The sequence below is a fragment of the Pseudorasbora parva genome, chromosome 22 (genome assembly GCF_024679245.1).
Source record: "Pseudorasbora parva isolate DD20220531a chromosome 22, ASM2467924v1, whole genome shotgun sequence".
In the NCBI taxonomy this organism is placed as follows: Eukaryota; Metazoa; Chordata; class Actinopteri; order Cypriniformes; family Gobionidae; genus Pseudorasbora; species Pseudorasbora parva.
The window spans coordinates 33,533,262-33,546,697 of NC_090193.1; the positions used below are offsets into that span (position 1 = coordinate 33,533,262).

At 38.3% G+C, this 13,436-nt stretch overlaps 1 protein-coding gene across 20 annotated transcripts in view; it reads right to left on the reverse strand.

Moving 5' to 3' along the window:
* itpr1b (inositol 1,4,5-trisphosphate receptor, type 1b) overlaps positions 1-13,436 on the reverse strand; it is a 183,666-nt gene that overhangs the window by 66,696 nt on the left and 103,534 nt on the right. For 16 of the 20 annotated variants that reach the window (XM_067431963.1, XM_067431977.1, XM_067431980.1 and 13 more), the window contains 3 exons: positions 10,419-10,466; positions 8,877-9,006; positions 5,872-6,059 (listed from right to left, as the gene is read on the reverse strand). In XM_067431963.1, coding sequence (XP_067288064.1) covers positions 5,872-6,059; positions 8,877-9,006; positions 10,419-10,466 — 366 coding nt within the window. The remainder of the gene's footprint in view (positions 1-5,871; positions 6,060-8,876; positions 9,007-10,418; positions 10,467-13,436) is intronic. The other 4 variants (XM_067431981.1, XM_067431978.1, XM_067431975.1 and 1 more) reach the window with 1 other exon arrangement.

Sequence of the window (13,436 nt, forward strand, 5' to 3'; positions counted from 1 at the left end):
TTGAAGCGTCAACAATACATTTGGTCAAAAAAAAACAACAACAACGACTTTATTCAGCATTGTCTTCTCTTCCGTGTTCCTCAAATAAAGAATCAAACCGTCATGATTCAAGATTCGGATCGCGTATCAAACTGGCAAACTGCTGAAATCACGTGACATTGGCGATATGAATCACGAATCAATCTGCTGATTCACGCCCGTTTGATTCTTTATTTGAGGTTTGAAAACAAACGCAGAAGAGAAGACAATGCTGAATAAAGTCATATTTTTTGTTATTTTTGGACCAAATTTTTTGTTGACGTTACAAAAGAGTCTAACTAACCGACTGATGTCACATATGGACTACTTTGATGATGTTTTCGTTACCTTCTGGACGTGGACAGCAGCTGGGCATACACTTACATTCAAAGGACAGAAAGCCCTCGGACTAAATCTAAAATATCTTAAACTGAGTTCCGAGGATGAACGGAGGTCTTACGGGTGTGCAACGTCATTGGAGTCATTAATGACATAAACTTCATTTTAGGGTGAACTAACCCTTGATGATAAACCTTCAGAGCACAAAAGATATGATTCTGAAATCATACATATCTAATATTCATATGAAAATTATTAATATTATATATCCTAAATAAGGTTCTTATTTATTTTGGCCTAGTAATAATAATTTTGGCCTAGCAATCATGTGGTAGAATGAAGTGACTCTGCAAACCAAGTAGCCTGGATGCCAGCCGAACTCAGCCCCGTCCACAACATTTGAGCTCGGCCAGTTCGGTCTGGACTCGATCCATAGAGGAGTAATTATCCCCGAACAGAAACTGTTCGGACCAATGAAATCGTCAGGGCAGGCTTTAGACGATGACAGACAGATGATCAACAGTAACGTAATCATCCACGTCATCAAAGGCGCTTGGTTGAATTTGTTCGAATCCTAAACGGAGAGCTTGTTTGTATATGCATTCACCTTTACTATTTCTCTCTGAAATAATGATCATGTTGGTAAGTAACTGTGTATCCTTAAATATTTTTTTACAACACCGGCAAAGATCATTTATTCCAGCGTGCGTGCAGACAGGGTTGCCAAGTTTTTACAACAAAACCCGCCAACTACTAGCCCAAAGCAATAGCTTCTTGGGAGGGTTCTCTGGAAAAAATATCATTTTGGGGGTAAAATGTGCTTTATATTGGCTAGGTTGCCTGCTAAAATTCACATTCACCCCTATATATCACATAATTGAGGTCGCTTCAGCCCTCGTTTTTTCCCAGCGGAAAAAAACACGGACATGGCAACACAGTGCAGTTGAGTTCTGTTGACATTTGACAACTAACGTTATGCATCACTCCGTTGCTCTGATTGGTTGTAGGTCTATCCAATTGAGGTCTTTCCTGGTTCGGTTGAAACACGCCCCATAATCACAGCCCAATGGAGCAGTTTCAGACTCATATTCTGACTAGAATTGATCATGACCACGTCAGGCTACAAACCAAGTGTATTTACTGAGAAAGGTGTGGCAGAGAACAGCAGCATAAATCCTCTTAAAAAAAGCTGATTTACAATGAGTAAACTCAGTAATTCCCCTGTTAACACTAGTGAATGTTACCGTGCACACACACACACACGCACACATACACACACACACACGTCAAAAGAGCAGACTACCCCCTAGTTCTCTCTTTCTTTCATGTGGTTTCTTCACATCCTTCAAAAGACACACAAATGACTCTGCAAACCGGCTGCAAATGTGTCATGCAGGTTATCCACAAAACCCCTTTAGCGCTGCAAGAACGCTTAACCAAACTAACCCAATACAATGAGGTTGATGCTGACAAGTCTAACAGGTTTGTAACACTTTATCGGGAATCAAAGAATCGATGGATGAATCTCGCCTGTTAAGGAAAAGGGCTCTATTTTGGGATCAGTAGCCTAATTAATTATTTTAATTAATACAAATTATAAGCACATTTCCACCCTACATCCGTATGACCATAATGTAAAAAAGAATACATTTGATCACTGTAATGTGAAAAAAAAATTATAGCATAGGATGGAGTTCATAGTCTTGGTCTATATTTGTTGTTTGTCTATATACAGTAATAAATAGTCATTGTATCCTACCAAAAGCAGAGCATTGGCTTTGGGATTTGATGTTGTACTTGCATTTGGAAAAGACAGATTTCCAATAAAAGATTCCTATACATTTTCCTATGTCTGGAATCCTTTATTGTTATCTGGCATATGTTCACTTTCTGGCGAGTAATGGGCTTTACAGATGTTAACTGTAACTTTTCCAGTACACCTCTATACATGGATGTCTATTCAGTTTCATTTATTTATTTGTTTTATTCCTGTATATGTTCAAAAGTGTGTAGGGCTCATGATGTCCAACAGTGGCTTTTAACTATATATTTTTATCTGATTTTATTTTTAAATTTTTCTTGGATGGATGGATGGATGGCTGGATGATGGATGGATGGATGGATGGATGGATGGATGGATGGATGGATGGATGGATGGATGGATGGATGGATCCCTCACAAGGATATTATTATGGTAAAGAGGTATTAGGAAAATATGCTTAATTTTCCCCCCAAAAAAGGTATAATACAGAACATAATAATATATAAACATACACATTATTGCAAGTCATGGCCGAGCACCCACGGAAAATCACAAGATATACTCCATTCATATTAACCAATCAAAAGAGCAATCAAGATTTGGGAACCTCTCTGATTGGTGGACTTCACATCAGGTCACAATATACACAATTGTACCGTTATTTTTAGCATTACAACATAACCTGACAAAAAAGCTTGTGCTTTCTGTTTATTTGCAAGATGATAAATTACATTTTAAGTAATTAACTCTAAAGCCATAAGGTATATTAGCGAGAGAGCAACTTGCGACAACACTCAAAGAATAAATATGTTTTGTTTGGTTGGTAATGTATTTGGGTTACAATTTTTTTAAAGGTGTCATAGTTACAGTGTGTATATATATATATATATATATATATATATATATATATATATATATATATATATACTAAGTACTGAGTGATATTTATATAGGGTTAGAGTAGAATTAGGATTTGGTTTATGGATAGTTGCATGCAATTATGCATAATTTACTGTTATTGCTATGGGAAGTACACGTGTACACGTGTAACAAGGACACTGTAAAATAAAGTGTTTATCTGTATTTGCAGTCCGTATGTTTCCCTTCGCGAGACACAACTCACATTTGTGTAATAAATTCATGAAGCGCACCATCACACAGAGAAAAAGACAGAAGCCCACATTTGAACTAACACCAAGTATAATTAATTATTGAGTAATGTTTATGTTATCAGTTGCTCTTGGACACAGAGGCGAATTACAAGTTTCCGGTAAAAAAAAACATGATTGTTAACGTCATTATGGAACTTTTAACTGTGTCTGTATGTCCCTGTTTCTCTCCTTCTCGATCACTTTCCACTCTTTTAGTCTCTCCATTACAAGGACACACAGTGACCCAGTTAGCACAGAAGAGGAGCTATCAAGACTGTTTTCTGCATTATTCACCACGGGCTTGGCTTATGTAATCCAGTCATGTGAGCGCCTCTACGTGTGCCTGCTGGGAAGCCGGAGAATCATCGAGTAGAATGCCTTTGCTAATAACAGGGCTGATTATGCAACGGGCCTATTTACAAAAGCACCCACGCAAAACACATGCGTGAGCACAGAAACCAGCCCTGCCAGCTCGGGAAATATAATTGCTCTACAATCAGAGCAGCCATCCCTCCTTTGACACCGACTGCCTCCGTCGCCGCGCATCACCCTCCCCGTCCGCGCGCAGCCTAGCGACGGGGACAGCGATTTGCCAGGTTGCCGTAGCAACCGCATTGCACCCACAAAACCCTGGCTGGGCGACTGCAGACAGTGACGTGTGGCCCTGCTCTGCACTGGACAGCCTCAAGTCGATGATCCGAGCGCTCGCTTTACTTTAGTGACACAGAATAACATTCTACTAAACATGCATCTTCTGTGAAGTTGCACTATAAAAATAAACTCAAAGGTGCAGTATGTAGTATTTGGATTATCTATTGACAGGAATGCAATATAATATACTTTATTATGTTTTCAGTGGAGTATAAACTAAAGACCTTATATAATGAACTGTTATGTTTTTATTACCTTAGAATGAGCCATTTCTATCTACATACAACTCGGCTCCCCTTGCAGTAAAGTCACCATTTTGCATCGCCATGTTTCTACAGTAGCCCTAAACAGACAAACTTCTTTACAGAGCGCTAGTCACTCTCTGCTGTCTCAGACCACAACATTTTTGTCATGTGTCAGCCACCGTAGCTTCTCTATATGCTTTAAAAGGGAGGGGTGAGCGGAAGACGGTTGCAATTCACAACCTCACCACTAGATGCCGCTAAAATGTACACACTGCACCTTTAAATTGAACCGAAAAATAATACAAGCTGCCAAATATGAAGACATTTCGACACGAAATTGGATTAAAAATGCAAAATACTCATCTTTTATTCCAAGACTATAACTAGACACCACTGAATTAAATATGCAACATCATGCAGGCATGTGACAAATGTAATGAGGTCACGTGACAATGTAGCATGCTAATGTTTGAACGTTATTCATAGGCGTCGGAACCATTGTGTGTGTTGGACAACACCCATCTCTTTTTTAAGTCACCCATCACTTTTATCGTCTCTAATTCAGCATGTCTGTTTACCTACCTTTAACCGAGAAACACTTATTATTAAACACATTAAACGCTTTATTTCCCCATTTCTAATATTTTCTCAATTTTTATTGAAAATAAATGCCTTTCCGATCTGATTTGTGATGGGAAAAGGGAGTAGAGCGAGTTCAGCAAAAGGCGGATTCGAACCTCGGATCGATTTGCGTCAACTTGATGACACGCGTCTTACCCCTACACTATAGCCAGGGATAATAACTCAGTGATGTTGTAATTTTGTCTCTCCCAATCAATCGTTTAGTAAATGGCGGTATATTTGTATTTAATGTAAATGGCATCTAACGTTACTCCAGTAAAAATTTAATTCTGAGAGAGAGGACCCACCCACTTTTTATTTGCTTCTGACATCCATGACGTTATTCATAGAATAAGGCTTACTTTAGTAATTTTAAACTACTATTTATGCATTAATAAACAAAAAGGTAGACTGTATACAATGTGTTCTGCATAATATTCAGTAAGTAGAAATCTTTCATTCTATTCTTTAAAATAGCCTTTGTCTCTATGCGTTCCTTCAGTTCCACTCTCATTCTCTCTCTCTCTCTCTCTCTCTCTCTCTCTCTCTCTCTCTCTCTCTCTCTCTCTCTCTCTCTCTCTCTCTCTCTCTCTCTCTCTCTCGACATCCAATCTCTCTAACGTTTTCTTCAATTTACCCACTGACTTCTCAGTGACCCAATATATCAGCCTTGCCTGCAGCCCTCTTATTGGTGTTTTCTTATCTCAATTCATTGCATGTTCTCCTTCGCTCTTCCTGTTTTACACCATGGGAGGACAAACTGCATTTCAAAGAAAAGGACATGGCTTTCCTAGATGAGGCATGCAAAAACTCCCTAACTTGCATAAAAACACAGCAATTCCAATAAAGGTTTTGGATTTGCTTTAGTTCAGATGGTAATGAACCGTATCATGTATAGACCTTATGTAGCTCCGTCCCTTTTCAGCACCGCACCCATGGGTTTTGTTTTCACAACAGGATGGTACGATTTTATGGATTTATGAATGGACTGCAATGAATAATTTAAATGTATTTTGTACCATTTTAAAGAATGTACAAGATTAAATATAAAGAAAGGAACAACCCAAATGAAAGCTCATCTCACCTGTATGACAGGGTTTCCTCCCTCCAGCAGAGCAATGGCCAGCAGGATGCTTTCCTGAAAGATTCGGTCACTTGTGGCGTTCATGATGAGGTCAATGACCAGGTCAGACGCACCCTCCCTATCCAGATGACACTGCACTTCCGCCAGGCTTATCTCCCCTCGACCGCCTGCTGAACCCCCACCACAAACTGGAGAAAAATTATAAAATAATTATAATTATAATTAAATAACAACTGTTCGAAAGTTTGAGGCCAATATGATTTTTTTTATTATAAATTATTACTTTTATTTAGCAAGGACTCATTGAATGTATTAAAAGTGACATTAAAGACAACATTACAAGAGAGTTCGAATTTATCGTTTACAAAAGAGATATATATAGGGATAGTTCACCCAAAAATCATTTACTTGCCCTAAAGTTGTTCCAAACCAGTTTGAATTTCCTTCTTCTGCTGAACACAAAAGATGATTCGGAAGAATTTCGGTGAAAAAACAGTTATTGGTCCCCATTGATTTCCATAGTATATTTTTCTGTCAACTGCTTGGTTACCCGTATTCTTCAAAATATATTATTTTGTGTTCAGCAGAAGAAAGAAAATAATACGGGTTTGGATCTTGAATATGAAAAAATTCTTACCGACCTTTTGAGCGTGAGTGTTTCGAGAAGCTCTGATAGCCTTTATTATACAATATTATAAGCATTATACAATTATACAACTTATTGTAACTTTTTTCAGTTAAGACGCTTTGCTTGCTATGATTTGGAATCTCATTTCACACGGTTTCTGTATTGTTTCTATATAAAAAAAACAGATACAATGCTCTGGCTCTTGTTTTAAATTATTTTGTTTTGTTATTACTGCTTCTTGTTGTCATCTGTTTATGTTGTACAAATCCAATTCCAAAAACGTTGGTACACTGTACAAATTGTGAATAAAAACAGAATGCAATGATGTGGAAGTTTCATATTTCAATAATTTATTCAGAATACAACATAGATGACATATCAAATGTCTAACCTGGAAAATCTATCATTTTAAGGGGAAAATAAATTTATTTATAATGTCATGGCATCAACACATCTCAAAAAAGTTGAGACAAGGCCTTGTTTACCACTGTGTGTAACAGTCTGCAAACCTCTGGGGACTGAGGAGACGAGTTGTTCAAGTTGCCCATTCTTGTCTAATACAGGCTTCTAGTTCCTCAATTGTCTTAGGTCTTCTTTGTTGCATCTTCCTCTTTATGCGCCAAATGTTTTCTATGGGTGAAAGATTTGGACTGCAGACTAGCCATTTCAGTACCGTATCCTTCTTCTACACAGCCATGATGGTGTTATTGATGCAGTAATTTGTCAGGCATTGTGATGTTGGAAAATGCAAGGTCTTCTCTGAAAAAGATGACATCTGGATGGGAGCATATGTTGTTCTAGGACTTGGATATACCTTTCAGCATTGATGCTGCCTTTCCAGATGTGTTTTTAGGGCTTCTGAACTGAGCACTAATAACAACTTATTATATATATATACAAATTTTGATTCGTCTGACAACAGAACAGTTTTCCACTTTGCCAAAGTCCATTTTAAAAGAGCCTTGGGCCAGAGAAAACACCTGCGATTCTGGATCATGTTTAGATATGGCCTCTTTTTTGACCTATAGAGTTTTAGCCAGTAATGGTGAATGGCACGGTGGATTGTGTTCACCGACAATGTTTTCTAGAAGTATTCCTGAGCCCTTTCTGAATATCAGAACTCCTTTCTGATATTGCTCAACAATTTTTCAACGCAGCATTGGGGGAATTGGTGATCCTCTGCCCATCTTGACTTCTGAGAGACACTGCGACTCTGAGAAGCTCTTTTTATACCCAATCATGTTGCCAGTGGACCTAATAAGTTGCAAATTGTTCCTCCAGCTATTCTTTATATGTACATTTTACTTTTCCGGGCTCTTATTGCTACCTGTCCCAACTTTTTTGGAATGTGTATCTCTCATGAAATCCAAAATGAGCCAATATTTGGCATGACATTCCAAAATGTCTCACTTTCATTTGATATGTTATCTATATTCTATTGTAAATAAAATATAAGTTTACGAGATATTGTTTTACGAGATAGGTGAATTACCGCATTCCTTTATTATTCACAATTTGTACAGTGTCCTAACTTTTTTCGGGTTTGTACAAGCAGAATATGCCGTTTGGTCTGTGTTGTATTTGTCCCGCCCCTGCTCCACTCTGATTGGACATCTGGGTGAAAAGTGACAGTGATAAGAGCTGTGTTTTACTCAAAGTCGAGCATTCTTCAACTCTCAGCAGCCGGTAAAAAACAGAGGGATCAGCACTTCAGCGTGAAATAGACGCTCAGCGCTTCGTTACACATCTGGCATTTTAAATATGCACTCCCATTAAAAAGGATTGGAAAAATATGCCAGGCGGGTGAAAAAACACTTTGATGCAGACACACACAGCCTAATTATGCCCAAATACAGGTCAACTTCTATACAATTCCTGCCCTTATTCCGGTTATAGAATTGTAATGGTACCAAAATAATAATGACACTAAATCGTTACTGAACCTGAGCAGGCCGTTTTAATATGATTTTGCCTAAAATCTAAGAACATGTTGGCAGTAAATAATAAAAATGATGTACATGAGAAATGTGCCTTTTTGCCAAGTTAAGGTCAAACTGACCAAATCCAGATTTACGGGTATCCGATCATCTGGTGTCAGTCTCTCCTAAAGACATTTACCCTCCAATTCACTTGCTAGACTTTCTTAAGCAGGTGTGTCTGGTGGCTATTCACACAGGAAGTGTAGGTGCCAGGTTCTTGTCGCCTGGCAACAGTGATGGCTCTGAATATATAGGACGCATAGCACGTAGCAAAAGAAAATGGACTGCAGGAGGGAATCATCTTTAGTGGCAGGGTTTTACAAAATGAACTTGGCCTGAGAGTTTGAAAAGGTCAGTTTATATCATCTAATATAACAAACACACATACAGACACAAACCTGCAGGAGTCTTAGTCTGTACTCCAGGGGTGAGCGGCCCGTTGCTGAAATTGGTCAAACTGTCTCGCCTGCCTCCCGGCTTGAAGTTGCCATAGTAACGGTTCACCAGGACTTGTCTCAGCGCTTCACTCTGACAACAGAGAAAGGGGTGGAGTAATGGGAGGGACATTATGACAAACACTAAAACAAATCACCGAACATCAATGTGCCACCACAGATGACATCAAATGGACAATTTGAAAATAAGTCATGAAAATGAATACATTCTCTTGCAGACTTAAGAACTTTACTTTGCAGATTTCTTTTAATGGGAAAAAAAGTGTACCCATCCAACCCAAATCGAGCACAGGTATAGTAAAAACAGTAATTATCACATTTTGATATCTAGGTCTTCATCAGACATAAAAAAGCCTAATGAAGATCTGAGAGTCAAAACACTGCAGATGTTTAGTAATATTAATATCAATTTCCCAACACTTAACTTGAAGCCTGTATACCGTTCAAAAGTTTGAGATCAATAGTAAAAAAAAAAAAATCCACAAAAATATTAAGCAGCACAGCTATTTTAAACAGTGATAATAATAAGATATATTATTTTAGCACCAAATTTACATTTTCCATCAAAGGAATAAATAAAATTAAATAGAAAATACTATTGTAGCTGTAATAATATATCACAATATTATTGTTTTACAGTATTTTTTATCAAATACATGCATGAGACTTTCAAAACATTTTAAAATTCTTACTGCCCACAAAACTTTTGAACGGTATTGTATAAGAAATGCAAAATTACATAATACACACGTCAATGGATTATTTACATGTCAAATGATTATACTGCATTATGATACCTATTATTATTCATGTCACTCCAGAAAGAGAATAAGTCATAAAACAATTGATATTGCGAAGGTGTAACCTTGAACAGGTTAAGTTCGTTTTATAATTGTGTCTAAAGGTGTATTATATAATACATTTTATAATGAAAATCTCAATAATGAGTTACATAAACAGGCTTCAATTAAAGTGTTATCTATTTGGTTTTGTTAGTGGGATGCCTCTCAACTCTTCCTGAGGACCGATCGCCCTGTTACGTTTGATTAGTGCAGTCAGAAAGAGGTCAGAAAGGACGACAGAATCTGATAACGCTAGATCCCTTTTCTTAGTCGCATCTGACCTCGTAATACCAGAGACCTCGGATACAAGACACCACACCAATTAAGAGTAATCCTAATTCAGTGATTACACAGATAACCGTAACCCGACTGCTCGCTCAAAACGCCCCGAATCAGAGTGGGTGGAAACACACACACACAGACACACACACACACACACGCACAAATACAACATCAAGATGCTTATCACCTATAAACGCATCCATCACCGCCTTCAAACCTATCGAGCAAACAGTCATCCCGTTTTTTTCAGTGAAACCTCCACCCATTTGGAGCAGACAGTAGGGTGTGAAGGGTAAGTTTGTGAACGGGCGGCTCAAGCAGTGGCCAGGGTGTGCGTCACGTGCCCCATTTCTTTACCTACCCTTCTCTGATCCTCCAGTTGCTTCTGGGGCTGGTTTGGATCAAACTCCTGAGTGACGCGAGTTAGCAGAAAGCAAAAAGGAGGGAAGAAAAATGAGAAGCATAAAAAAAGAAGGGGGTCAAGACACATTAGTCACTATTTTGACATGCAAGAAGTGGGGCAGATTACATCATGCAGTTAAATAAGAGGCATGGTGTGTACGTGTGTGTGTGGGAGCAGACAGGCGCTGCATGGGGAACATCATGCCGAGCAAAGTAACACAATCATCTTCAGTTTAATCTTCAAAATTTCCCTGAAAGGAAGTATGAATAAGGTAACAATACATTTCATATTGTTTGTTTTTCAATTCCCCATTCTTTAATGAATCAAACTCAACAGGATGTTTGTTGCTATCCTATTCTTCAGGCCATCTGTTTTATGTCGGACTTTAGTTCTGCTTCAGCGACAGCAATAGCAGGAATGAAACCATGTTAATTACATAAGCACCACACAGGGCGCCAAGCCATGAGTGAGAAGAAAGAGAGAGAGAGCGAGAGCGAGAGAGAGAGCGAGAGAGAGAGAGAGAGAGAGAGAGAGAGAGAGAGAGAGAGAGAGAGAGAGAGAGAGCGAGCGAGAGAGAGAGCGAGAGAGAGAGCGAGAGAGAGAGAGAGAGAGAGAGAGAGAGAGAGAGAGAGAGAGAGAGAGAGAGAGAGAGAGAAAGAGAGAGAGAGAGAGAGAGATTTTTTAAATCTAGATTGCATAATGGAGCCTGTGTACTATTGACACACACTGCGGCTCATGCCCTCAGCTGCCTTAAAGCACTTGGTTTGCTTTTTGTCCCTCTTTATCCCTGTCTGTCATATGCTCGGACATATGCATGTAAGTGTAAAATTTTAGCATCCTTGGTTTCTCCATGAGCATTTTTTTTTTTTTTTTTATAAAAAAAGAGCCAATCCAGCTACTTCACAGACTGGATCAAAACATTATAAACATTAAAGAAAATCGGAGAAATAGACTGTTTACATAATCTCTCTTTCTTTTGTAAAGCAATAAACTACACGCCACATAAAATGACAGTCAAAAATGACAGTAAAACTTAAATGTTTTGTTCATTCATGATATGATACATTATTATGTTAAGGAAAGTTCACACTGCACTGAGAGACAGGTGTCGATGCCTATAATATCAACAATTACTAAAATAATAATAATAATAATATTTTTTATGAATAATACCATTGTTAATGTAATAATAATAATTTGTATTATTGGTTTGATTACATCATTTGCAATTATTCACTTTGATTGTGAGCAAAAACATTTAAGAAAACAGAGAAAGGAGCAAAAGGCTTATTACAGAAACTTTCTATGTTAGGTCTTCACTTAAGATATGATAAGTTCATTTAGGATTTTTCACAATTTTGCATTACAGAAGCAAATCTTAACCTATCTTACAAAAACTCATCTATCTGTTTTTTACCAAGCAACTTACAACACGCAAACTGCTTCAGAGGTAAACCTAAAATCAACCATCAACCATATGGTCCTCCAACAGTATCTCCCCCATCAAAACGACGCTGCTTGTCATCTTATATAATTAATAAATGTAATGCTCTCTCGAAAAAGGTTTTTTACACTGTGATTTTTACCGTTGGATTTCAAAATGTTTTGAAGTTAGGACACCAGTGGTGTTGTCCTAAAGTTAAGACAGTTTTTAGGATTTTTTTGTTGAGTTAGGAAGCTTCTGTAATACCTGCTTCCTATCCGTAGTTAAGATAAGATTAGGCATTTAAGATATGTCATTCTGTAATAGCATTGGTCCTAAATGTGGTCCTAACTGAAATTGCCATGGTTACCAAACAGATAAGTTAGGATTCCAAAGTTAAGATGTTTCTGTAATATGCCCCCAAAAGTGCAACTTAACGTCTTTTATAAAACAATTAACTACACATCCCATAAAGCATTGCAAATGACGAACAAACCAGTACAATTTTAAAGTAATAATTTTCAGTCATTCATATCATAAGACCTATGGACTCACCACTCACCTAAAGGATTATTAGGTACACCATAATAATAATGATTTTGACCTCCTTTTTGCCTTCAGAACTTCCTTAATTCTACGTGGCATTGATTCAACAAGGTGCTGAAAGCATTCTTTAGAAATGTTGGCCCATATTGATAGGATAGCATCTTGCAGTTGATGGAGATTTGTGGGATTCACATCCAGGGCACGAAGCTCCCGTTCCACCACATCCCAAAGATGCTCTATTGGGTTGAGATCTGGTGACTGTGGGGCCATTTTAGTACAGTGAACTCATTGTCATGTGCAAGAAACCAATTTGAGCTTTGTGACATGGTGCATTATCCTGCTGGAAGAAGCCATCAGAGGATGGGTACATGGTGGTCATAAAGGGATGGACATGGTCAGAAACAATGCTCAGGTAAGCTGTGGCATTTAAACAATTGGCCTAAAGTGTGCCAAGAAAATACCCCCACACCATTACACCACCACCACTAGCCTGCACAGTGGAAACAAGGCATGATGGATCCATGTTCTCATTCTGTTTACGCCAAATTCTGACTCCACCATCTGAATGTCTCAACAGAAATCGAGACTATATATACACACTGGACTCATCAGACCAGATAACATTTTTCCAGGCTTCAACTGTCCAATTTTGGTGAGCTTGTGCAAATTGTAGCCTCGTTTTCCTATTTGAAGTGGAGATGAGTGGTACCCGGTGGGGTCTTCTGCAGTTGTAGCCCATCCGCCTCAAGGTGTGTGTTGTGGCTCCACAAATGCTTTGCTGCATACCTCGGTTGTAACAAGTGGTTATTTCAGTCAAAGTTGCTCTTTCTATCAGCTTGAATCAGTCGGCCCATTCTCCTCTGACCTCTAGCATCAACAAGGCATTTTCACCCACAGGACTGCCGCATCCTTGATGTTTTTCCCTTTTCACACCATTCTTTGTAAACCCTAGAAATGGTTGTGCGTGAAAATCCCAGTAACTGAGCAGATTGTGAAGTACTCAGACC